Here is a 27,801-nt window from a genome sequence, read left to right as displayed (position 1 = left end):
GGTTTCTTCTGTTAGGACAATTGGCAGTTCTGCTTCTAGGGTTTGGGGGGTGCTTTGTTTTTGAGGAAATTCTTTGCTAATAAGTGCAGGATACTTCTCTTACCCACCTGTGCCACTGTGTATTCAAAAATCAGTATTTTTAAGAGGTGGGAATACAGCCAAAATTAGTTAATAAACCTGTTTTGTATTGATATGTCCCACCTGTGTTGTAAACATTAATGCACCAGGGACCTATTTCATGGGAGACAATTTTTCCACAAACCGATGGGGGGGTAGGGTGGTGCTGGGGTTTTTGCTGCCTCCCCAATATGTGGCCAGGTGCCAGAGGGCCAATCTACCTCCCCCTCCCATTTAAAGACCCCCATTGATCAGCTGATCGGTGCGGGTCTCTAAATGAGGGGTAGGCTAAGGAGGCAGCAGCACTGTCCCTTCCACCGACCTGGGACCCGGATGGATGAAAGAAGCAGCGCAGTCTTGCTCCAAGGCTGCCTCCCTTGGAAGGGGAGGCAGCCACTGAGTGAGGCCATGCTGCTTCTTTTGTCCACCCAGGACCCGGGTGGGCGGAAGGGGAGGCGAGGCTGCTCTCAGCCCAGTTGCTAGCAGGCCATGGACCAGTATTGGTCCGCAGCCTGGTGGTCGGAGAGCCTTGCATTACACAATTGGCTGAGGACGCTCAGTTAACTGGGAATTGAGGAATGAAGCACATTACGCTGGATAGGCAGAACCCCCAATTCTGGTGTGCTAACCCAGGGTACTAGTACTTGATATCAAATGTTTTTAATAGGGTCAGTGACCATCCTATCATAAATTTACTTTACAAATCTAGGTTGATTTTATACTGCTTTAAATGGCATGCCTTCCCAGAGGAACCCTGCAAACTGTAAGTTTGTAAAGGAGAAAGAAAATTTCTTTTACTAACGTTTTTTTTTTTAAAAAAAAAAATTTGTGAAAGCCAATGATAAATGTATAGCAGTGTAGTCATGTCTTGACTATTTCACTGTTTTGCGCAGTGCTTTGAGAAATGAATAGCATTTTACCAACATCTGAAACTTAAGTTTTTGTCATTGACAGAATTTCAGTAGAACACTGAATTTTCAGTTTCCTTTTCCCCTCCTCTCTCTATAGAACTCAGGAAAGGGTTCTGTTATCACCAGCCACTAATACTGCATGTGTGGTTATTTATGTAATTAAACCCATTCACTCTTGATGTTATTTTCCCATAAAGAATGATAGAACACAGATTTTTTTTGGGGGGGTGGGGTGGAATAGACATTTACTAGAAACCAAATAGGGGTGTGTGAATAGTTGATTACTTATGTTTAATAATCTTTAGTCATGCTCTAGTTATAGGAACAGGGGAGGGTAGAGCATGGCTTTGAAAAGATAAGTAATATATCTGCACACAAAGTGTGTTACATGCTAGTTTCCCTCTTCTACTTTCTTAAATGGCTTAAGAGGGAAATCTAATGAGCTATCAGGCAATGATTAGCCTTAGTCAAGTTATGGAGAACACTAGCACTGAACAACAACCAATTTCTAAACCAAACACCTGAACAATTACAAAGCATTTCTAATCCCAATCCAACAAGGAAAGTGCATGCACGTAAGTTTAGTGTTAGTGTTGATGTCTGGAAGCACATCTGTGTCGCAGTGCTCATCTTGAGTCCTGTAGAACTGGCTGTCCAGATGCCTTGATGCATTTTGGAATATACAAACAGATGGGAGGCTGCCTTTTGTCACAGGTAACTAGTTGTCTACAGCCGTAGCTTGGATCAAGGTCAAGCCCATCCCTTTTCCTGGATGCCTTAGTCACTCTTCCCTCAGTGCTCCACTGGCCAACCGCTGCATAAATACACACATTGTCTTTTCTTCCTCCCATCCCAGACCTCTCCTGTTCACTTGTGGAAGGGTATGGCTCAGTGGTAGGGCACCTGTTAACACATGCAGAAGGTCCCAAGTTCAGTCCCCAGCCCCACCAATTGAAAGGATCAGGTAGGAGAGTATGCAAAAGACTTTAGCCTGAGACCCTGGAGAGCCGCTGCCACTCTGAGTAGACACTACTAATCTTGATGGACCAAGGATCTGATTCAGTATAAGGCCGCTTCATGTATGTCCATGTGAATGGGTTCTAAACTGAAGGAGTGCAAGGATATCTCCTGCTTTTGCAGTGATGTCAGTACTGAAATCTGTAGCAGAGAGACCTGTGAGAAGTGAAGACTGGGCAGCTTAGATTTGGTTCGGAGGTTACTACAATAAATGTGGAACTAGAAGTCTTCCCCACAGACACACCCCCTCTACCCCTTTCAGTTATAGAGAATTGCTTTTCAAAGTCCACTGGAGTTTGGGTACATTCCTTGTCTGATCCTTCATACATCAACACAATTTGCTGGAACTGTTTTTCCCAGTGCCTTCCCCCATTCCCACCCCCAAAAAGTCTACCCTGAAAGGTATAAACTAGATCATATAAAACCAGGGCAAGTGAAATGTACTCCGCCACACACACACACACCACCCAGGGCTGTTTTCTATTAGTGAAAGTATTGTCTGGAACTAGAGGAATTGCTTCAATTCTGGAATGACCAGCAGATCCAGAATTACTATTCTTTTTAACAGTCCTATCCAAAAGAGTGGTTCTGCCCAGCTAAGGTCCTAGCAGAACATTCTTTGTTTTTACCTTCCAACTGTGTTGGGTGTTGGGAGCTGTATTAAGTTTTTAGGTATATTACTTTAAAATTTAACTCATGCTTGCAATAAATGCCACCGTGTCTATAACAAAGGGCACTTGCACATGTGACTGGCCATGCCTCGCTGCATGTTGGTGACTTTGGCTATCTGCTACACCATTTCTACTACCAATATTAGGATTTGTCCTTTTAAATGGTTTTCCTTCTTCTTTTTCCTCCTTCCACAGCTGATTTGAAAGTGGGGGCAGGGAAGTGGCAGTGAGCATAGAGCTGTCTTACTAGGGCAGCACAAGAAATGGACATTCCACATTCATTTGGCATTTCTTTTGTGGCTCTACCATGTGATAGTCTGTGAAAAGGGAAGGTGGGACAAGCTGGTTGCAGACTCATCTTGTTTACCTTTTACTCATCGTGTTTACCTAATTACATGGCTTAGCACCTTTTAAGCCTGTGGCTAAGCGCTTGTGGAGTAGAACGCATTTCAGCCTCTTTTCCCACTCCCTTCTACTCAACCAGCTTTGCACTAGCTGCCCTTCCATCATTCTTGTTCCCTTATGCAAGGCTTGTGCTTTCAGAGTGCATCTGAAAACTTGCTTGAACTGAGAGGGGGCAGCTTAGAACAATACAATAGGCTAGTGTATTTCAGTGAGTGTAAACCTTTGCATTTTGTAGCCTTCGTTGAGCCTGGAACTCTTCTTGGCAAAGGGAGACAGTGGGGCTAATGCAATAATAGTGGCATCTGCTAAAGATTGGTCGTTGATTCAGATTCTTGTGGTGTCTTAACTTAATGCAAAAATTTCCTGGTTTTTAAGTGTAAAAGGGAGGAACATATACCCTATTATGTTTATATTTATCTGTTCCAGAGGCCAGTTTCTATGTGGACCCTCCTGACTGGAACCAGGCGGGTTTATTCCAGTTCTGCTAAACTTTGAGCAATTCTGCTTACATTGCTTATACTGGAACATAAATCAAAATAGCCTCTAGAGTTGTACAGGCAGACCTGTTGTACTAAAGTTGGTTTACTTAATTGTGCCCAAATCTTATGACTAACTGCAGCTCCTTCGTTCTCCAGTCATCTTTCCCCCTGCCACTGCCCCCCACCCCCAGCAAGTGCTGGGAAAATACATGAGGGAAAGCGCAGGCAACCTGGTTCCTTCTGGCCATCGGCAGCTTGGAAGGTGACGGGCATTGCCTCATGGACCTCTGGACCTGCCAGCTGAGTCTAATCCATTGCAGGAGGAGGCAAAGCAACAAAATACCCTGGACCTGCTTTCTGCTGGGGATGAGAGTAACTCCAGATTGCGGAAAGGGAGTGTGGCCTTCTTGTGTGTTTTTTGTTCTGTCTGCATTGTCATCTTTCATTTTGATTTTTTGCTGTTTTTCTAAACTTAGGGCAAACTTTTTTTTTTTAAAGGACAAAAATGTACACTGAAAAGCACTAACAAAGCCTGATAATATGTAACCTTCGGTGCAGATGCAGCATGGACTGTCTCTTACCCCCTTCCAGGCGCTTTGGGTTGATGCAAGCAGCTGCTCCAATATTGGCCCCCTTCCCTTCCCTTCCCTTGCCCCTTGTAAAATCCTTCCAGAGGAAAACAAATCCTTTAAAATAAATTAACAAAAGCAACCTTCCCCTCTTCCCACCCTGCCCCACCCTGCACTCCCCTGCTTTTACCTCGAAAACCACCTTTCCACCCCTGGATAATGCCAGTATTTGTTCTGTGTTATAAAGTGCCAAGAAAAATTTTGTGACTCCCTCATCCCTGTGACCTGAGAGTATCAAGAATTGCACATTAACTACTGTAAAGATTGAAAAAAAGGAATTCAGAAATGTTAATAAAAAAAAGTTTGTAACAATTGTGTGCTTGGTCCATTTCACTGCCGAGCTGATTATTCTCTTTGAGAATGATATCATGGAACAGCCTTGACGTTACAAAGAAACTGCATTAGTTTTAGAGCCGCGGTTTCAGTCTTGGGATAATTCAGGGCATTCATCATATTAAGGAGCAAACATTTCCAAGCTATGTAGTCCATATAGAACTAATCAGAGCTGTATACCCAGCGTTTCTTAAACTAGAGCTGTAGTCAGACTTTTATTTGGCACAGTTTCTTTCAGCAACACTCACTGAATTAATAACTACTTTGCTGAGTCAGTGGACTAAGGCTGCAATCCTACACACATGTACTTCGGAGTAAGCCCCATTGCACAGAGTAGGGCTTAGTTCCAAGTGAGCATAAATAGGATCACAGGGTAAATTTGCATAGAGAGAATATTAGATCTGGTTATATGAGAAATAGGAAGACACAATCCTGTTATGAAAAAACAAGTTATTTGGTTGCTCAAAACAAAGTCTGCATTATTTGTTAAGGTGATTGAAAACAGCTTTGGGGAGGAAAATCCAGAAGTTCCGCTTTGAGCATTACATCATTAATTTATGAAATGAATTCATGTACAAAGGACTAGTCAAATTCATAGAGGGCAGATTTATCAGTAGCTATTAACCATAAGAGCTAGAGCTGAACCTCCATGCTCAGCAGTTGAGTCACACTCTGCTTGTCAACTTCTAGAAGCATCCACAGACGGCCATTTTGATAATGCTGTGAGAGCACACGAGGATCCATTTAGTTCAAGCCAGACCCTCTCGTTTTCAGCAGCAAAAATACAGAACTAAATAATGTGTTAAATAGAAATGTAAAATGTTTATTTCAAAAGCTGGTTTTGCTGGCTAAAAGACTGCCAATAAAAACAGAATTGCTTGCAAGAACTAAACAACCACAAAGACCTATTGTCCAGGTAAGTCTAGAGGTCACAGGGGCTTTAGTCTCTGCCAACAGGCAACAGTAGTTGGCTTGGATGTATATTTAGACTTTAAGTGGAGGGGACTGAGTAGACTCATTTGCAGGAGCACATAAATAGCACTGACGCCTAGAACTGGGGGAGAGGACTGTTGCCTTCTGCTCCCAGTGTCAAGAGGGGGGCTTTCACCTGATTAGGAGAAGGATCTTGGCCACCTGAATTTTATTCTCCCATTTAATAAGCAAGGTTAGGCTCTTGGAACTTAAACTTGCAAGAGAGCTTTGGATCATCCTCAACCCTGAGTAATTTTATCTTTTAAGAAAGCAAGATGAAGTATCACACCGTCCAGTGCAGCCATAGTTAACATCTGACAATCAAGATGACAAATCAATCACAGCTAGTCAGCAAATAGGACTAATGTAGAGCCAACTAGCTTCCCTTCAACAAGATGATATAAAGATTCATATTCTTCAATGTCAGTTCTCTGTGTGTTTTCAGCCTCTTGTGTGGTTCAAAATATAAAGAGGCATCCACTCAGAAGACAGAAATTTGAACTGGTGCCTCTGCTTGCAATATGACAATAAAAATGCATGTGTAACATGCTCTCAATGTGAAAGAATACCTTCTGTGTGTAACTTCATTCCAATCTCATTCCAATCTCTGAAGTGTCCACATCAAAAGGAAATTCTACAGATTTGCCATATAAAGGTACTAAGCTTCAGCTTTCCAAGTCCTCCTGTTCGGAACCCAGTCAAGAGGCTTTACTCGGCAGGGTGACCACTTTAAATTTCTCCCCGGTCACCTTCTTCACTCCCTCAGAAACACTCCCAAAAATCCTGTCGGAACTCTTAATAATTGGCACCAGACTGTTTTAAAGGCAAAAGCCACAAAATATTTATTAGGTAACAAAAGGCAAGGGAGAGGGGTGAAATAATATTGATCGTGATGGTTCAATATGCAGGAGGCAAATCAGTTGGCAGTGGGTTGGCAGAATAAAACAATTACAGAGAGTAGATACAAATCGGGCTGAGGTAAAAATATAACAAGACTTTGGCAGAATATCTTTAAAATAAACAATAAACCAGGCAGGTTTCAGAGTCCCCCTAGACTCTCCTTCACACTGTTTGTGACTTCTGGGCACTCAGAATGCTGTTTCTTCAGATGTTTTACCCTAACTTAGGCAGAACCAAATCATATAAATAACAAACTTCAATCACTCTTCCACACACACATAGAGAACTGACTGGTGTCAGTATTCTCCCTCACAGAATCTTTCACACTAGCTATCTTCCAGGACTCGCACCCCTCAATTCCGATGCGTCTCAGCCCCCACAGCTAGTCCTCTGGTCTGACTCTTGGGCAACCCTGCTGACCCCCAGAATCCAGTTCTCCCCTCAGTGTGTATTTGTGTGATCTTGTTTGTACTTGAAGATTGCCTGATGCACTGGCAAAATCTCCCTCAGAGAGTTTCAAACTCTCTGAAAACTCCCTCTTCCAGACAGAGTCCACTCAGCTCTGTTTCCCACAAGGAGCTCAGCCATTCTGGCTGCTCTCAGCCCCTCGTCCAGCTGGTTTTACAACTGCCCAGCCTAAGCCCACTATCTTCACTTCAGAATGGTATACTGAAGACTTCTCTCAAAGACCCCCTGGCTCTGACTAAAAATTCTGAGGTGAATTTCTGCTGAGCAAACCTCAAAGGGATACTTTTCCGTTGCTCGGGCAACGTTCCAGCCAATCGCCATAAGCCTGTTTCTCAGCTAAGGGCCTGAGTCCGTCACACCTCCCTTTCCACCAAGTCTGCAGCACTAAACAGTAATTCTGTAGCAATCCCTTCAACAAAATGACTTCTTGATAGGCTTTCTCACTTTTGCTCAAGATACAGGGCTCTGGCAGTTCCAGGTAGGGTGACCATAATGTCTGAAGGCCAGCCAGGGACACTGGGGGGTGGGTGGGTGGGTAGGGGTGTGCGCGCGCGAAGCGCGCGCGCCGCCGGAAACAGGAAGTGACGTCACTTCCGGTGACGTCACTTCCGGTGACGTCATGCCACCACCGGAAACAGGAAGTGGCATCACTTCCTGTGACATCATTTCCCCCGCGTCACCTGCCGGAAACGGGAAGTGACATCACTTCCTGTGACATCATTTCCCCCAAATGACATCATTTCCCCCAAATGCCACTGCCGGAAACAGGAAGTGACTTCACAGCACTTCCTGTGACGTCCCCAAAAATCCCCCAAATATCACCGCCGGAAACAATTTTGTTCTCAAATCCTGTATATACTTCATCAGTATATGGGATAAGGCACTTTCTCAACTGTGCTGCATAATGCAGCCTATTTATTTTGTCCTGTTGGCTCTGTTGGCTCTATCTGCGCCACCATCATCACTTTCGGGGTGTGGATCCCCCAGTGGGGTGGTCTCCCGACTCCCTCCGCCGACTGTTTCTGATAGCCCTGCGCCCCCTCTTTCATTTGATATGTGTCCCGTGCGGGTGCCACCCTCCCGCCGGGAGATGCCACAAAATGAGCCCCCTTGAGGCTTATGGCGGCAGGGCTCGGGGGAAGCGAGCTAGACTGCTGTTCTTTTGAGGGGTTATAGAGTGTTTCGAGCCCGTCCCTGTGGCATCGGTCCCATCGTTGAGGGACCCAGGGGGCCGGCGCAGCGGCACGCCGAAGCAGCCTGTCACTAATAACACCGGTCGAGATGCAGGACAGGAACCTGGAAGTGACCGACAGGCTGCTTCAGCGTGCCGCTGCGCCGGCCCCCTGGGCCCCACAATGATGGGACCGATGCCACAGGGACGGGCTCGAAACACTCTATAACCCCTCAAAAGAACAGCAGTCTAGCTCGCTTCCCCCGAGCCCTGCCGCCATAAGCCTCAAGGGGGCTCATTTTGCGGCATCTCCCGGCGGGAGGGTGGCACCCGCACGGGACACATATCAAATGAAAGAGGGGGCGCAGGGCTATCAGAAACAGCCGGCGGAGGGAGTCGGGAGACCACTCCACTGGGGGATCCACACCCCGAAAGTGATGAAGGTGGCGCAGATAGAGCCAACAGGACAAAATAAATAGGCTGCATTATGCAGCACAGTTGAGAAAGTGCCTTATCCCATATACTGATGAAGTAAATACAGGATCTGAGAACAAAATTGCACTAGAAGACACAAACACAAAGCTCCCTTACACTGAATCAGTGCTTGGGTCCACCAAAGTCAGTATTGTCTACTCCAGTCACAAACACAAAGCTCCCTTACACTGAATCAGTGCTTGGGTCCACCAAAGTCAGTATTGTCACATAAGAGAAGCCCTGTTGGATCAGGCCAGTGGCCCATCCAGTCCAACACTCTGCGTCACATAAGAACATAAGAGAAGCCCTGTTGGATCAGGCCAGTGGCCCATCCAGTCCAACACTCTGCGTCACATAAGAACATAAGAGAAGCCCTGTTGGATCAGGCCAGTGGCCCATCCAGTCCAACACTCTGCGTCACATAAGAACATAAGAGAAGCCCTGTTGGATCAGGCCAGTGGCCCATCCAGTCCAACACTCTGCGTCACATAAGAACATAAGAGAAGCCCTGTTGGATCAGGCCAGTGGCCCATCCAGTCCAACACTCTGCGTCACATAAGAACATAAGAGAAGCCCTGTTGGATCAGGCCAGTGGCCCATCCAGTCCAACACTCTGCGTCACATAAGAACATAAGAGAAGCCCTGTTGGATCAGGCCAGTGGCCCATCCAGTCCAACACTCTGCGTCACATAAGAACATAAGAGAAGCCCTGTTGGATCAGGCCAGTGGCCCATCCAGTCCAACACTCTGCGTCACATAAGAACATAAGAGAAGCCCTGTTGGATCAGGCCAGTGGCCCATCCAGTCCAACACTCTGGGTCACATAAGAACATAAGGAGGGAGGGAGGGAAGGAAGGAAGGGAGAAAGGAAGGAAGGAAGGGAGGAAGGAAGGAAGGAAGGAAGGAAGGAAGGAAGGAAGGAAGGAAGGAAGGAAGGAAGGGAGGGAGGGAGGGAGGGAGGAAGGAAGGAGGGAAGGAAGGAAGAAAGGAAGAAAGGAGGGAAGGAAGAAAGGAAGGAAGAAAGGAAGAAAGGAGGGAGGGAAGGAAGGAAGGAAGGAAGGAAGGAAGGAAGAAAGGAGGGAGGGAAGGAAGGAAGGCCACCCCCTCCCGCCAGCCCCCCCCCCGGCCCCCTTACCTGCGGCTAGTCCGGCGGCGGCGGTGAGTCCGGCAGCGGCGGCGGCGGCGGAGAGGGCTTTCCGACGCCCCCCCCCCGGCGGAGGAGAACGGGGGGGAATGCTAGAGGCCCGGGAGGGCGTCGGAAAGGCCCGCGGGGGTCGCTGGAGGGCCTCCAGCGACCCCCGCGGGCCTTTCCGACGCCCTCCCGGGCAGGTAAGGACGGGGGGTGGGGGTTGCGAGGCCGGGGAAGCCTCGGGAAGGCCCGCGGGGGTCGCTGGAGGGCCCCCAGCGACCCCCGCGGGCCTTTCCGACGCCTTCCCGGGCAGGTAAGGACGGGGGGTGGGGGTTGCGAGGCCGGGGAAGCCTCGGGAAGGCCCGCGGGGGTCGCTGGAGGGCCCCCAGCGACCCCCGCGGGCCTTTCCGACGCCTTCCCGGGCAGGTAAGGACGGGGGGTGGGGGTTGCGAGGCCCGGGAAGCCTCGGGAAGGCCCGCGGGGGTCGCTGGAGGGCCTCCAGCGACCCCCGCGGGCCTTTCCGACGCCCTCCCGGGCGGGGAAGGACGGGGGGTGGGGGTTGCGAGGCCCGGGAAGCCTCGGGAAGGCCCGCGGGGGTCGCTGGAGGGCCTCCAGCGACCCCCGCGGGCCTTTCCGACGCCTTCCCGGGCAGGTAAGGACGGGGGGTGGGGGTTGCGAGGCCCGGGAGGGCGTCGGAAAGGCCCGCGGGGGTCGCTGGAGGGCCTCCAGCGACCCCCGCGGGCCTTTCCGACGCCTTCCCGGGCAGGTAAGGACGGGGGGTGGGGGTTGCGAGGCCGGGGAAGCCTCGGGAAGGCCCGCGGGGGTCGCTGGAGGGCCTCCAGCGACCCCCGCGGGCCTTTCCGACGCCCTCCCGGGCCTCCGCCGCCACCGCCGGGCCCCGTGGGCGGGCGGGGAAAGCGGCGAGGGAGGGAGGGAGCGTCCCTGCGCGTGCGCAGAGCGATCTGCGCACGCGCAGGGTCGCTCCCTCCCTCCCTCGCCGCCTTCCCCGCCCGGGCGCGCGGCCCCCGGCTCTCTGGCTGGCTAAACCGGGACCTCTTAATGGTCCCGGTATACCCAGGCCGGGAGCCGGGAATTGGGGGCCAGAACCGGGAAAGTCCCGGGAGACCGGGACGGTCTGGCCACCCTAGTTCCAGGTGTTTCACTCAACTGAGGTGGGAGTGGACCCTGCTATTTGATCACAAAGTGAACAGGAGAATCAGCACCATGATGACAATGATGAGCAACACGACAACGATGCACCACTGATACTGGTTTGAGAAGGAGAAAGCACACAGATATGGATTGAAAACAGGGAGACCAGCCCCACTTCCTAGAAAACCTCCATTCTTTCCATCACAGATGGTAAAAAGTGAACTGTTTACAAGTGCATGATATTAACCTAGGGGATATAAACCAAACTGGAGTTCTAGGCTTTATTCTTGCAGTCGGGGCTCCAGCTCTGAGCCATGTGCCTAGCCTTGCTTTTCTGCACTGTCGCTCCCGCTTTTTAAAACTGTAACAAGACTGAATATGTTCCCCACTTTGGAATTTCAGCATTATTTCTGTACAGCTTAGAATGTAGACTCTGGTTGCTTGGCATGCGATAAGGAAATGCCTAGCTCATTTGGAAAATCCTCAATTATATAGAGTTTTAAACTGGGATCCCATTATAGGGAACAGGATAAGATCAAACCAGCCCCAAACGAAACATAGTGGCTAGGAAAGCAGTTTGGCTGGTTAATCAATATTTAGCCTAATTGTTAATCTATGCCAATAGTGGCTATTCTGTAGCACAGAATGTATAGACAGCAAGTGTTTGAGGCATTCTTGGACAGGAATTGAAAGAGGCCTTTGGACCTGCTTATGATCTCAGGCCTGCATTTCTGCCTGCCTCTTTCCATGTCATGTAGCTGCCTTCTCTCTACCCAAGAGACAGGACCAAATCAAGGCTTGGGTTGCCTATGTTATGCAGCATGCACTAGATGGCACTGTTAAATACTTTGCACTTGCCTTGTGAGAGACTTGCCAGAAAAGCTGGCAGCCGAGGACTTCTGAAAACGACAGAGAATGAACAGTGAAAACTTAAGATCCAACTGGAATTCTCAAGGTTTTATTCCCTGGAATCATTCTGTTTCTTTTCTACTCCCTTCACCCTTCCCCTGTGATAAACCTGACGGTGGGAGACTTGGCTGAAACTGTCCCTGCCTATCTAGTGCTGCAGCTTGCTGCTTTGGGGATGGGAGAATCCACCAAAATTGCAGTGCAGCCCATTCTCTTGTTTATTATTACTGAAACAAGACAGAGTCTTTTGGCTTCTTCAGTGTGGCATAGGTGTTCATCAGCTGAAGCCTACTGCATCAGATACATCACTGTCCTCTTAAACATAACCTTTGATGCACCTGACAGAGTGGGCTCAGAGACATAAAAGCTTATGCTGAACTACATGTGCTGGGCCACAAAATTCTCTGGTGTTTTGGCTGCAACGTATTCTCAGCACTACCTCTGGAAATTATTATTGAAAACATTTCCGTCTGACTTTTCTGCTATGAGGGCACCCAAATTGGCCTAACAAAATGTAAGAAACATAATAAGAGCTACCAAAGCATACACAAAAACAACCCAGGGCACCAGAGAAGAAAAAGTATTGAACAAGATTTGTAAACCACACTTCTGTATTCCCTCTAGAATGATATGGTACTGACTGTGAAGCAAAATTCACTGGTCCATCCTCAAGCAAATGAGCTAACCTCATTTCGTTGCTCTCTTTTGTTGAGAACAATGACAATAAATTTATCTATCTAATCAGTCTGCAAGAGCAGAGCAGAGAGGCAGAGCATGTGCTGGAAGGAATGGAGAGAAACACAGCATATGGACTGTGCCTCTTGAAAATGGCCAAAAGTACCCAGATGGCAGCAGTCTTATCAATAAACTTAGGAAATCCATATTTAATTATTTTAGGAAAGTAGGTAGGCAGGCATTCTGGCACCTGGACTTGCTCCCCCCCCCTTATCATTTCTCCAAACCTTCTCAAAGCTAAGAACTGAGGATGGGTGTAAAGGAAATCAAGGAATTAGAGGGGTTTCATTTGGGGGGAAGGGGTCAAACCTCCCTTGTACCAAAACAGTCCCAAGTGTATATGATGGCTCTGCAAATCTGAAAGGTGATAAAAAACCAGGAGTTGTGGTTTCTGTTCTAGGTTTGAACAGGAATGAGTCATGAAAAGCTTTATCCTTTACCTGAGGTCATGTGTGAGATTCTGGCCATCTTTATGAGCGCTCCATCCATGTCCATCTCATGAGCGAAGTCTTCCAGCATCCTGTGAAGTCACTAAAGGTATCATCAATTCAGGCAGCATCTGTGCCTTGTCCAAAGCATTCATGCCTTGCCTTTCCCAGTTGCCATCGAGGGATCAGTCCCAAATACATGGCTGCACAAAGGATCTCAGTAGGGTATGAAAACACCATGTTCCATGTATGTTTGCTCTTTTTGGATGGTCTGCTTAGCATTTGGAGTCTACTAATTCAAGTCTGATTACAGATAGGAAATAAAGGGTTGGGGATTCAATCTGACCCCCTCAGGGAAGGTCTTCCTATCTCTCTCCCAGTCCAGTCCCTGATTCTGAGAATCCCACCTAATTAAGGCTCAAATATTTGCCGTTACACCCCAGGCCCAAAGCCAAGCAGGAGGCAAAGGACTCTTTAGATCCCTTCTGCCCTACAATAGAGACTCTGACAGAGTTTCCCCCTTGTGAGCCTAAGTTCCTTCCTCTAAGGCACAAGCCAAGGCAAATGGAGGCAAGAGCCAAAGTGGGAGGGGTTGTGAGGCAGCCTCTTTTGCTGCTCCTGCTGAGTGGCTTCGGGTACCTTTTGCCTGGGTCTAAGCTGACTTGAAGTTGAGTCAATGGCCAGAGGCTGACATTAAGTTGACTAGGTTTTCAGTTAAAAATCAGTTGCCAGGCACAGTTCTAGGTAAACGAGGGTCCTGGATCCTGGCCTCTGATCAAGCCTGTGTTACAAGAACAGCTAGGGAGAGAGGCACAATTGCCAGATCTGTACCATTGGGGAGGAGGTATTTGTGCCCTTTCTCACTCACGATGATGACAGAGGAAGATTGGTAGCTGTGCTAGCCTGTGTTGCAGTAGGAAGAGTAAGAGCCCGGTAGCACCTTAAAGACTAACAACATTTGTGGTACGGCCCTGACCTGAATAGCCCAGACAAGCCCAATCTCATCAGATCTCAAAAGCTAAGCAGGGTCAATTCTGGTTAGTACTTGGATGGGAGACTTCCTTGAAATACCAGAACTGGAGGCAGGGGCAGGCTTTATTCAGCCACTTCTCTGAATATCTCCCGGGTCCCCAGTAGGGGTCAGTCACCAGAAATCACCATGACTTCCAGATGCAGGCATATATACACACACAATACAAAAATATCCCAAAAAAAAATCGTGATAGGGTAGGAGTTTTCATAAGTCACTGCTCAGTTCTTCAGATACCTGAAGAAGTGAGCAGTGCCTCGATTCAATCCAATCCAAAAACCTTTATTGGCATAACAATAACTTTTAAAAAACGATAGCAATACAAATCAGCCTATATGCCAGCAAGGAGAAACAATCAAAGTACAATGATTTGTAATATTACGCATAGTAATAATAACAGGACAAAGTGATAAAAGTTTGGAACAGTAATCTCAAGTATTACAGTAATTAAAACACTTACAGTAAAAAGTTTAACTCTGGACTTGTTATTTTTCTAATGCATTCCTTATTTGCAACACATCTGGTTCTTTGTATTCTGTTATCATCCTTTGTATTTGTCATTCCATAAACTGTATCAATGTATTGACATATATTGGTTTGGTGTATGTTAAAAATAAAGATTATTTCAAAATTCAAAAAAAAAAAAGCTTAACTTTTAGAATAGGAATCATAGATACACCTCATTTCTCTCATTCACTCTTCCCCCCCTTTCCTCTTCCCACTTTTCTTTCCTCGTTTTCTTGGCCCCTGAGTACGTTTGTCAGGAACTCTGCCGCCAAGCAGTGATTCATGAAAACTCATGCCCTACCACAAGTTGTGTTAGTCTTTAAGGAGCTTTCGCTCTTTTCTACAGACCCACTATGTTAGGCATTTCTTTGCACATCCTGCAAATGAGTGGTTTCCATGGCCCCCTGCATTGCTACAGCACCCCTTGCTGTCTGCACTTCCACAGCCTGCTCGTCCAGTTCCTCTCCGTCCCGCCCAGACATGTATTTCAGCACTCGAATGCTACCAGAGACCAGCTCCAGCTGCTCCAGCTGCTCATCCTGGGCATCAATAATGAGCTGTCAGGGAGGGAGAGGTCAGGGAAGTTTGCACAACAGAAGAGTCTTGTGGCTATTGATTTGGATGGCATAGGCTTTCTGAGAGCCACAGCTCACTTCTTTAAATGAACGAAGTGAAACCCGCAGAAATATACAAAGGGCAGGGGGGGGGGGGGAATCAGGACGAAGAAGAAGAAGAAGATATTGGATTTCTATCCCGCCCTCCACTCCGAAGAGTCTCAGAGCGGCTCACCATCTCCTTTCCCTTCCTTCCCCACAACAGACACCCTGTGAGGTGGGTGGGGCTGGAGAGGGCTCTCACAGCAGCTGCCTTTTCAAGGACAACCTCTGCCAGAGCTATGGCTGACCCAAGGCCATTCCAGCAGGTGCAAGTGGAGGAGTGGGGAATCAAACCCGGTTCTCCCAGATAAGAGTCCGCACACTTAACCACTACACCAAACTGGCTCTCCACGAGAAGATGCTATTAGAAAAGGAAGCAGAAGATACGGCAGTCAAGGACATGGGGCATTTTATTTCACTATGTAAGAAACAAATGAACATCCATGCAAAAGAGTCAATGGTGTGGACCATCCCCAACTGCTGATGAACTGGCAAATCAAAAGGAATAATGTACAATACATATATCTTTTAAAAGGGACAATTATGTACTTCGCATACTGAGCTACAAAGACAGTTATCCCCAGGCCTTATAGAAACCTATATTATTGTATCTTCCAACTGAGTTAACTCTCTCTTTGAAACTTTAATGGTCAATTGTGGTAACCATAGCTGAATATCCAAGGGACTGAAATTCTCCCCTTAAGAAGCCTGTTTCCAGAAAAGAGCCAGCCAATAAGTCTATAGAAAGGAGACGAGATTTTCAGTAGTCAGACTCAAAGAACAACCATGATTGCTCCTGCCCAAGATCCTACAATTCAATGTACCTAAAATTTCAGGAGAACCAGGTTTTCCTAAAAGCAACTGTGAGAAGATGAAGTAATGTTCTTGTGTTGATCAGTTTTTCCAGCATTTTGTTGATAAAATATCTCACATCTGTACAAATCTGGACTTTGAGTGACAGGGTCAGATGGTGCTGGCTTGTTCAGTTTTGTGGGATATTTTTTCAATCTATTCAGTCTAAGGATGCAGACAAGCTTCTTTGAAGTCTACCTTCTTGCATGACCCTTTCTTCTCCCGGTTGCTTCAATGAGTTGTTGGGTGAGGGGTTAGTCTCTGGGTCCAGAAGACAGCAAATGCCTTCTTGAGAAGGGGATGGTCACTTCAGCCTTGAAACAGGTGCTGGTTCATTCGCTCCTAAAGAAATCTACTCTGGATCCAGGGATTTGAGTATTATCCAGTCTCAAACGTACCACTCTTGAGCAAGGTAACTGAACAAGTGGTAGCTGGAAAACTTCAGGGATCCCTGGATGGAATCTATTGTTTGGATCCTTTTGAATCTGTTTTCAGGCCTAGCTATGGAGTTGAAATGGCTTCAGTTGTCCTGGTGGATAACCTGTACCAGGATATGGAGAAGGGAATGGAATCCTACTGACTCTCCTAAACTTTTCTGCAGTTTTTGATTCCATCAACCATTATATCTTTCTGGACCACTTTTGGATCATACCTAGAAAGTAGGTATCAAAAGATGGTGCTGGGAAAATGCTGCTCAGCCCCTTCGCCTATAGGATCCCAAAAGCCCCTTTGCCTCTAGGCTCCATTTTGTCCCTTATGCTTCTTAGCATCTATAGGAAATCAATGGGTAAGGTCATCCAGAAATTTGGGCTGGGTTGTCAGCAACATGCAGATGATACTCAGTTCTAACTAACGCTTCCTGAAGATCGTGGAACCCTTGAACCAGTGCTTGGTGGCGGTTTTTGGATGGATGAGGGCTAAATAAACCAAAGCTTACTCCCAACAAGGTGGAGGTGCTACTGATGACCAGAAACACTGACCTAGGAACTGAGTGGCACCTGTTCTGGATGAGGCTGAACTCCCCTTAAAGGAATAGTTTCATAGCTTGGAGGTGTTGCTGGACCTGGACCTCCTGTTGAATAAGTTGACAGTGGTGGCTAGAAACAACTTCCACCAGTTTCAGTTGGTGAGCTAGCTGCAGCCTCTCCTGAGTAACAATGATCTTGCACTGTAGTGTATGTCTAGACCAAAACCAATTCCACAGTCACTGTTGCTCTGCTTTTGTCGGATCAAGTCATCGATTCCCCGCTAGTTGCGGCGTGGCCGCATTTTGACCCGCAGCTCCCTCCAATTTCCCTCACATCTACTTAATTGCTATCAAACAAGATCAAGCAGATGTGAGGGAAATTGGAGGGAGCCGCAGGTCAAAATGCAGCAACTGGTGGGGAGTCAATCGCTTGATCCAAAGCAACAGTGACTGTGGAATCGGTCCAAGAATAGAGTACTACAATGCACTGTATATGAGGCTGCCCTTCAATAGGAAACTATAATAGGTACGGCAAGAACACTGATTAGACTGGGATGTATTGACTATATCCCTTCAGTCTTGTTCCATCTACAATGGCTTCTAATTTGCTTCTGGGCTCAAGTCAAGGTGCTGGTATTGACTTTTAAAGCCTTGTAAGACTTGGGACCACTGTACCTTAAAAATATCTATTCCAATATGAACTTACCCAACCATTACAATCATATTCGAAGGACCTGCTTGGATGTAATCACCCAGCCATAGTCTGAGACAAGAAGGGTGGCAACCCAAGAAAGGTCATTTCACCAAAATTATTGAATTCCCGCCCCAGGGAGATATGTCTGTCTACCTCTATCTTTGTTTTCCATCAGTTGGTGAAGATTTTTGTTTTGTTTTGTTAGGCATCCCTTTACTGATCCTCTTTCTTTTTAAATGTTGTTGTCTTAGAATGCCCTCCCTTTTCAGGCTCACCTGGCACCTACATTACATTTAGGCACTAGGCCAAACATTTCTTTTTACTCAAATTTTGAATTAGGAATTCTACCTTTCCAGCTTTTTATGGTCTACTTCTCATCTAACATTTGTTTTATGAGTAGTTTTATGATGTTTTATGTCCCTGGTCATGTTTCAAAACTTTGTTGCTTTTATATCGATCATTTATTATTGAGCAGGTCAGTGGAGATGGGGCAAAAAAATCTCCTAAATAAATAACACAGTCATTTGGTAGAATGAAGCAGGAAAATTAATAGAGCTATACTATAGCTGTGAAACCAAAGTTAGCTATTTAGATTTGTAACCAAATCTATCCTAGAGCATACAACTATGCTTGCTTACTTGTTTTCACATGACTCATTTGAGGGAAGCCATCTGCTTCACAAATAATGACCTAATACTGAGTGCCTTATGGTCCATGTATGAGCTTAGGTGTGAATCCGAGTTCTAATAAGAAAGCAGGTCTGCAAAAATTTCTCCCACCTCTAGTCAAGAAGTTGGATCCAGCACAGCATTTCTACTGGAAGATTATTACTTTTGCAGGCTTCTCCCTTCCATAGCAGCCCAAAATGCCATTTGAAATCTTACTGCTGGGGAAGAAGGGACACCCCCCCCCCCCAGAAAATTATGAAAATGTAGTGTTGGATCCAACTCCAGCACTCTGAGAGGAAAAGAAGAGGAAAGCTGCTTCTTCCTGCAGGAAGGAACCTAGAGCTTGAAGGTGGGGACAAGATGAGATAACAAAAAGAAAGCCTATGCAACCACAAGCCCAATTAATAGTGTTTGCACTACAGTCCATGATTTTTCTTAGTGGCTATACTAAACTGGAAGGTGGGATGTATCCAGCTTGGCTGAGTTAGAAACCTTCCACCAACAGAAGTGCTATTTAAATTGGAGAAAAGATCCTTAAGCTAGAGAGGAGCTTTGGCTGAATATACACTAATGTCTGCTGGGCTCTGAAGGAAGGGCTGGTGGTGAATTAGTGAGCTCGACTGGCCCGCTGCCACTGAAATGGAGAGAGCATTCCCATTCCTACCTTCTGATGCAACTGCTGCTCTTCCAGAGCATATGAACTGAGTTCCTCTGCATCCAAGAGCTGACATCGTTCACTGCTCACCACTGGCATCTAGAGGGGAAGGAAGCAAAAATCTGAGCAGTCAGGATTGAAGCACCACACAGGAAACTTGCAGGGAACAATAAGTGAACCAGGTAGAAGTGAACCAGGTAGAAGAATTAACAGGATGCCTCTCACTACCAGGAACTCCACTCTATTCTCCTGAAATGAAATGGAGATTCCGCCCCTTCAGTCTAGAATCTCATGTAGACCTGGGAATATCATTGGAGACTATAATACATAGGAGGCCTATACTGCCTGGTGATTTTACTTGCTAAAGGAGGAACTGGTGAATATGGTAGTGCTTTTTTTTTTTTAAATTCAGAGACACACATCTGTACCCCAAGGATGGATATCTAACAATGAAAAAGAGGAAGGTCCACTGGGAGAGAGACCAGCCAGTTGAGTCCTTTGTACCTTGGAGGAGGAAGGTGCAATTACCCTCAGCGAGAGAACTAATGCAGATCTGCCAAAGAGCTTGTGGTGGTAGGAGAAGGTGGATCTCCCTTCTTTCATTTTATTCTCACCACAATCTTGTGAGATTTGGCTGAGAAAGAGCAAACAGATCAAGGTTTCCCAGTGAGTTTCAAGGCAAGGATGGAGATTCCCAGTTCAGCACACAGGTGAAGAGGCAGAATGCATTTACCTCTCTATTTTTCTTCTCCAAAATGGCTTGTGTTGTTGGACTCGATACGTGGTCCCATATTTCCTAAAGTAAAGAAAAGGAAGCAATAAAGACAGTGACCTCAAAGGGTGCATCTGTAACGATATTAAGGATATTTTTTTTTCCAAGGACTCCTAAGGCACATAACCACCTATTACAAGCCCTACCTGTCACTTTTGTAAACTGTACCCTAAACTCAAGAATACACTGCTATACAAGAAATTTTTATTATATTCTTCCTATTCTTCAAGGAACTCAAAGTAGCATACATGATTTTCCACTCTTCGATTCCATCCTGACAACGACCCTTGGAGACAGATTAGGCTTAAAGAGTGACTAGCATCATGTCTCTCAGTGAGCATTGTGGCCAAGCAGGAATTTGAACCCAGGTCTCCTCTGTCCTAGTCAAATGTAGTTAATGGAGAGCCTATTTGCAATTACTGTCAACCAAAGCCAGTTTGGTGTAGTGGTTAAGTGTGTGGACTCTTATCTGGGAGAACCGGGTTTGATTCCCCACTCCTCCACTTGCACCTGTTGGCATGGCCTTGGGTCAGCCAGAGCTCTGGCAGAGGTTGTCCTTGAAAGGGCAGCTGCTGTGAGAGCCCTCTCCAGCCCCACCCACCTCACAGGGTGTCTGTTGTGGGGGAGGAAGGTAAAGGAGATTGTGAGCCGCTCTGAGACTCTTCGGAGTGGAGGGAGGAATATAAATCCAATATCTTCATCTACCTCACAGGGTGTCTGTTGTGGGAGAGGAAGGGAAAGGAGATGGTGAGCAGCTCTGAGACTCTTTGGAGTGGAGGGCGGGATATAAATCCAATATCCTCATCTACCTCACAGGGTGTCTGTTGTGGGGGAGGAAGGGAAAGGAGATTGTGAGCCGCTCTGAGACTCTTTGGAGTGGAGGGCGGGATATAGATCCAGTATCTTCATCTACCTCACAGGGTGTCTGTTGTGGGGGAGGAAGGTAAAGGAGATTGTGAGCCACTCTGAGACTCTTCAGAGTGGAGGGCGGGATATAAATCCAATATCTTCTTCATCTTCTTCTTCTTCAAAACAGCGGCAATCACTTCCATTCCTGGCAAGGGGCCTGCACCACAGAGACTTGCAGTGTTCCGCTGGCAATACCTGTTTCAAGGTGGGAACCACCTGCCAACTACAAGCCCTGCCAGGCAAGAACCTTACCACTTGCCTGAAACATGGGACAAATGCCACACTGGGGAACAGTGCTCAGAAGAGCCACAGGTGATTCCACAATATCACACAGTCCCCCCAGAATAGACACCATTGCAGTCTCCCTGCAGGTATAAGAAATTAAGGAGATCTGATATAGCATTTAGCCTCATCCCAGCTTCAACCATCTAACTCCATTTCTTCACCACATTTGGGAATAGATTTCCACATTCCTTACTCCCAACCACACTGTCGCCAAGATGCCAAAAAAAATCCCAGTTTCACATTCTGGTTTTTCAACAGATATATTTTGAATGTCTTCAATATAACACAACCCTTCTGCTTTCTAAAAGTGTCTCACCTCATATGGGTACATAGTCCCAAATCTCCCCATGTACTACAGAACTACTTTGGTATTGGAAGCTACTTACTTGTGCTTTTCTCAATGTCATGACGGTGAGCTGAGGAAAACTCACCTTAACCGATCCTTGCATCTCTGTGATGAAAGCACGCCGGGCTGCTGCCTCAGAGGGCTCAACTTCGAACTTGTGGGTTTGACTCCACAGTGTGTGTGCATAAGTAAAGTGCAAAGAGCTTTGAGTCATTCAGCTTTGAGGGTAAAGATTACAAACATTCTGTAGTTCTCCAAGAGGCCCTTCCCACAGCAGGAGCATTCTTGTATATATTTCCCTTCCACTTCCAGCAATGGACTTCGTAGACAGCAGTGCCCAAACAATTCCCTGCTATTCCAGCACCAAGCAGAACACAATGAAGACAGAAAACTGAAGCGATTGCAATACCAGGAGACCAATTCCCACAACTCCAGCCCATTTCCATAGGGTACCAGCCACAAAAGGATATAAATGGCTTTCTCCAGATCCTCCAAGTCCCAGTCAATGTCGTGCAAACTGTTGCAGAGTTCATTGGTCATCCAGTCAAATTCCTCTGTGCTGACACCAGTGAGTTTTCTGAATCTCACTGTGGAGCAAAAAAAGAGGCTTGCAGAATGAGGGGGCAAGGGAACTAGGACTAGGTGTTGCCTTTCCACTTCAAGTCTACACAACACGTGAACACCTAATGGAATGCTGCCAATCAGCCCCGTTGCTTGACAAGCTGTCCTTTTTTCTAGCGCAGTCTCAGACAAGCAGCAGCATAAACGGTCTCTTGAGCCCGGCCTCTGTAAGTGGTTTGTTGGACTGTATTTGATTTGGAGGGTCATGAGTGGTGCAGCTCTGCCCTAGGGTTTAGGCAGTGAGCAAGTTGTGGCTCGCCTGCAAAGCCAGATGGACCCAATGTGGCTTCAAATGGCTTTGTGGGATCCCTGGCCCTCTGGGGACTCGTTGGATGAGCTTGCGGAGATCTGGAATAGCCATCAACGAGATTGCTCCTCAACGTCCTCTTCACTCCCGTTCACGATCCGCACTGTGATATATCCCGCAGCTGCGATCGATGAAACGGAAACTAAGACAACTAGAGAGGCAGTGGCGACGTACTCGGGATGAAGCTATGAGAACATCTTATGGGTCATTTATGCACACCTATGAGATGGTAGCCCAGGGCACAAAGAAGGCTTATTTTGTGTCCTGGATTGTGTCTGCGACCTCACACCCAGCCCAATTATTTAGCATAATTCAGTCACTAACAACTTCACCACAAGGTAAACCAAACTTTAGAGAATTGGAAATTGGCTGTGAGGCTTTTGCGAGTTTTTTCGCAGATAAGGTCTCGTAGCTCTGCCACGACCTCCCCACCGCAATTGATACAGTGCAGGAACTCAAGGCACTGAGCACATCTTCCGGTCTGTTTCTGGATTCCTTCACTCCACTCAGCCTGGAGGAGGTTGACAGGATTCTTTTAGCTGTACGCCCTACTGCCTGTAGGTTGGACCCGTGCCCATCCTGGCTTATAAAAGCTAGCCAGGTAACGCTACGTGAGCCACTGCAGGTTACTGTCAATAGATCCCTCGTAGAAGGGATCTTTCCCACGCCTCTTAAAGAGACTGTGGTCCGTCCCCTTTTGAAAAAACCATCTGCAGACCTGGCGGTATTGGCAAACTATCGGCCGTTGTCAAACCTTCCCTTTTTGGGAAAGTTCATAGAGCGGGCGGTGGCGATTCAGCTACAGGGATTCCTGGATGACACTTCCACACTGGATCCATTAGAGTCTGGCTTTTGGTCAAGTCACAGGACGGAGACGGTTTGGGTCACCCTCATGGATGACCTCCTACGACATCTGGATCGGGGCAGCTTAGTACTGTTATTATTAGATCTGTCAGCCGCATTTGACACGGTTGACCATCAGTTACTGTCTAGCTGCCTTGCCATCGTGGGGATCCAGGGGTCTGCCTTTCAGTGGTTGGCCTCTTTTCTCCAAGGTCAGGGACAAAGGGTGGTGATAGGGGAAGAATCATCCCAAAGACACCTACTTACATGTGGTGTGCCACAGGGCGCAGTTCTGTCCCTGATGTTATTTAACATCTACGTGTGCCCCCTTGCCCAGATTGTCAGGAGGTATGGGCTGGGATGTCACCAATATGCAGATGACACCCAGCTCTATCTGTTGATGGGTGGTCACTCTGACTGTACCCCGGAAAATCTAGACCTGGCTCTTCAAGCCGTAGCAGCTTGGCTCAGATTGAGTCGGTTGAAGCTGAATCCGACGAAGACGGAGGTTCTCCATCTGAGCCGGGGTGGCCCAGGAAGGGGGATCCCTTTGCCGGCTCTTGATGGGGTGTCACTGATATTGGCCCCTAAGGTCAAAAGCTTGGGAGTGCTCCTGGAGTCCTCTTTGACAATGGAGGCCCAGATAGCAGCCACTACCAAATCCGCCTTCTTCCGTCTTCGGCGGGTATGGCAGTTGGCCCCTTTTCTGGAACATGACAACTTAGCTATGGTGATCCGTGCCACAGTCACCTCAAGAATAGATCACTGTAATGCTCTCTACATGGGGCTACCCTTGAACCTGACTCAGAGACTACAGCTAGTGCAGAACACTGCAGCGCGGCTGTTAATGAGGCTCCCTAGATGGGAGCACATTTGGCCAGTGCTGAAAGAACTGCACTGGCTACCTATTGTGTTCCAAGTCCATTTCAAGGTGTTGGTTTTGACCTTTAAAGCCCTTTATGGAGGGTGGCCCTGCCTATCTACGGGACTGCATTTCTCCACGTTCCCTGGAGAACATTGCATTCAGGGACACAAAACCTTTTGTCCATCCCCGGACCAAAGGAAGCCAGGCTCTGTTCCACACGGGCTAGGGCCTTCTCGGTGGCAGCTCCAGAAATGTGGAATACTTCCCGGAGGCCATAAGGACCCTACGGGACCTTTCTCAATTCCACAGGTTCTGCAAAACTGAACTGTTTTGGCAGGCCTTCAACACCTAACCGGGAAGAACTGCCACCTCACTTCGCTGAGAAGTTACACTAACAGCAAGAAGAAAGATCCCGCCATACCAAAAATTGTACAGCCCCACAAAATGTTTTTAAAAATGTTTTAAACTGTATTTTACTGGTTTTTAAAATTGTATTATACTATTGATTGCTAGCCGCCCTGAGTCCGCTTGCAAAGAGGGTGGGATAGAAATGGAACGTAATAAATAATAAATAAATAATAAATAACAGGGTGGCTGGAGATCTGCCACTATTACAGTTTATCACCATGTGACAGACATTGGTTCACCTGGAGAAAATGGCTGCTTTGGAAGGTGCCAATGAAACACTATGCTGGATAGAGAACTGTAGAACCGGAGGATGGTGATCTTGAAGGTGGATAGTTTCCAGAATCCTTAATGTTGATGATGAATTTCCCTAAACAAAAAAAAAATAATGCTGTTATTTTATTATTTATACAATTTCTGATTATTGTATTCATTGCCATGCAGCACTGCCCAAAAAGGAATGTTTGTTTGAATATTCGCATCCCCTTGCGACCAGAAATATTTCTATTAAACTTACGGTCTTTCTATCCTGTCAAAATGTCCAAAATACCTCTATTGAAATATTTCTGTGCAGCAGCCAGGTTTCTCATAGCCTCCTCATGGAAAACCCTTAACCATTAACAATAGCAAACTGGTTCACCACTCTACAGGGATTCTGTATATTAGACAAATCAAAGGACTCGAATTCAAATCCAGACTCTGCTTGTCACAATTCCCTTTTCGAAACTATTTGGTTTCCCTTCCTTGAAAGCTTGGCATCACATGACAATTATGCAGCTTTTCTTGACACAGTAAGTGTAATATACTGATTTAATGGTAAAACAACTGTTATATGGTTGAATTAAGCTAAGTAACCAGCTATGTTGTAAAGACATGTTTTATTTTGCTATGGTTGACTATGTATACAAGACAGAAATTACTAACAAAGAATTGTATCTTTGAATTTACAATAAAGCTTTAATATGTGAAAAAGAGGATAAAAATAAACAATAAATTAATCGCACACACCCCAGCAATAAGAACAATTTGATGTTGAGCAACATTCTCTCATGTTATGATCTACTCCAGTAGGAATTATGGGAGTGTTCAGTAGCAATGGCATAAACAATTAGATAACATGTTTCGTGGCAAACTTCTAATTAAACTAAAAAGTGCTTTCTCAAGCCTACCTTGAAGCCAAATCCCTCTGACCAGTGCCAGGTATGTACACTGGTTACTTAGTACTGAGCAGTTAGGGAAATGTACTGTGAACATCTTCCATTCATTGCTGCTTACCACGTTCTAGGCATTCAAAACACATTATGTGAATGAGGTAAGGCTCCAGTTAAGGCTCCAGTTAAGAGCCAGTTTGGTGTAGTGGCTAAGTGTGCGGACTCTTATCTGGGAGAACCGGGTTTGATTCCCCACTCCTCCACTTGCACCTGCTGAAATGGCCTTGGGTCAGCCATAGCTCTGGCAGAGGTTGTCCTTGAAAGGGCAGCTGCTGTGAGAGCCCTCTCCAGCCCCACCCACCTCACAGGGTGTCTGTTGTGGGGGAGGAAGGTAAAGGAGATTGTGAGCCGCTCTGAGACTCTTCGGAGTGGAGGGCGGGATAGAAATCCAATATCTTCTTCTTCTTCATTAAAAAACCCTAGCAGTGTAATCCTATGCACACTTGCCCAGATCAAACTGTGTTCAGTAGGATTCACTCCTGAGTAAACGTGCAGTGTGCATTACCAATACATCTGGATATACTGGCTATAGTCCATAAGATCCAATGCTCACGGACTTGGGATTCTCTATTGCTTCTTTTCTCAGTTTAGGTATGCACTGAGGATAGGAATCACACACGCTTCCACACACGCTGAATAATGCACTTCCAATCCCACGTGCAACTGGATTTTACTCTGTAAAATGGCAAAATCAATTTGCAGACAATTGCTAAAGTGCATTAAAAGTAGTGTGTGTGAAAGAGATAAGCAGAACTAGCTCCAGGTCTAGTGGTGAGAGTACTGAACCTGTGAGATCTTAATTCTGACACAAATTACCTTCTGAGTCTTCACTGTTTGCTCTCGCTCTGTAAAACAGGAAGTTTATTGTGGTAGCAAATTAGGTTAAAAGCATAGACCACAATGTTCAAAATGCTGTAACAAGATAAAAGGGGTCCAGGAAAGGAGAAAACACAGCCTTGTAAATCGTGAATATGAATTCCTGTCTGTTGTCTTAGTGTATGGTCTCACTGCCAGCCTATCCTCTCCCGTCCGAAAAACAAAAGTGTCAAGATAATTCAAACTGTGTCTCATAGCTGTTCCGGTAAACTTAATTGATAAATGAATAGTATTCAGCCAATCAAAGAATTCCTGTACATTCACTAAATTACTATATACAAGAAAAATATCATCTATAAACCAAAAATACAAAGATATATTTCCATAAAAGGGATTAGTGGCCAAATTACGAATGTACTGTTCCTCTAACCTGGCCATAAAAATATTGGCCAGGCTAGGCGCCACCGCACTGCCCATCAAAATGCCTTTTATCTGGAGAAAAAAATCTTCCTGAAACCTAAAATAACTTTTCCAAAATAAGATCTATAAGTTCCATCAAAAAGAAAGAGGGTGGGTTTTTTTCTGTTCTTTTTTCCCAATGTGTCCTGGAGGCATAACCTTCCCTCCTTGTGAGGAATGATAATGTATAACGATACCACATCTAGTGTCACTATGAGACTTTCTGTAGGTATGTGGACATTCTTGATTTTATTTATGAAGTCCTTGGTATCTTTCAAAAGACCAGAAATCCTTTGAACAAAAGGCCGAATATGACAGGAAAAGGTGGCAACAACGCACCGCAGACAAAAGGAATGCTGAGCTTCACAGCAAATAGACGCGGAGTGCCCAAGTCCAGGGCACTCATCTAGAGCTTCCTTCTAGAGCCTATTGTATTTATTTCAACATTGGGTCTTATTCCCAGTTCACTATAAAAGTTGGAAAGGAAGCCACTACTTCCAAATGGTCGTTCCAGTCCCTTATGATTCCACTGTTAAATGGATAAGCTAGTCTACTGGACTACTGAATGAGCCTGCTCTGGCAGGGAGGGCGGGATATAAATCGAATAAAATAAGTAAATAAATAAAATCAGTTTGTTTTCAGAGTAGCAATGGCAAACAAACAAAGACACCTAGTTTGGAAAGCACAGGCAGCACTTACCAAATTTGTTCTGATGGACAATTAAAGCTTTCACAAAAAGCATAGCCACACTGGGTCCATAACTTCTCATGGACGACGTTATCCCAATATTAAGTCCTTTAAGGGTGTCTGGCAACCTTAAAAAAGTGCTTTGTACAGCGTGATGTATACATTGTGTTACCCTGGTTTTTTTGATGCCATGGATGCCCCCTGTGCCATACGACAGGCTTTGACAAATCCTAGGCACTGGGTCATCTAGAAACTTGTGGCAGCTGGTATTTTCAGGAACAACTTTATTGCCATGTCTTTCAGCAATCTCAGTGGAAATACAACCTTGTTTATAATTTTGCATCAA

General features: G+C 46.2%; 1 protein-coding gene across 1 annotated transcript; it reads right to left on the bottom strand.

Annotated features, from left to right (window-relative positions):
• Window positions 1-10,872: 10,872 nt before the first annotated feature.
• On the bottom strand, window positions 10,873-27,537 carry STX10 (syntaxin 10). The gene is given in 9 exon segments (XM_060238864.1): window positions 10,873-10,944; window positions 11,687-11,727; window positions 12,913-13,003; window positions 14,875-14,994; window positions 18,939-19,028; window positions 19,663-19,725; window positions 21,327-21,408; window positions 21,699-21,828; window positions 27,468-27,537. Coding segments are annotated over 9 exon segments (759 nt in total).
• Between the last annotated feature and the right edge of the window lie 264 nt (window positions 27,538-27,801).

This window comes from Heteronotia binoei, chromosome 5 (assembly GCF_032191835.1).
Source record: "Heteronotia binoei isolate CCM8104 ecotype False Entrance Well chromosome 5, APGP_CSIRO_Hbin_v1, whole genome shotgun sequence".
Classification (NCBI taxonomy): Eukaryota; Metazoa; Chordata; class Lepidosauria; order Squamata; family Gekkonidae; genus Heteronotia; species Heteronotia binoei.
This window is presented reverse-complemented; position numbering and strand designations above follow the sequence as displayed.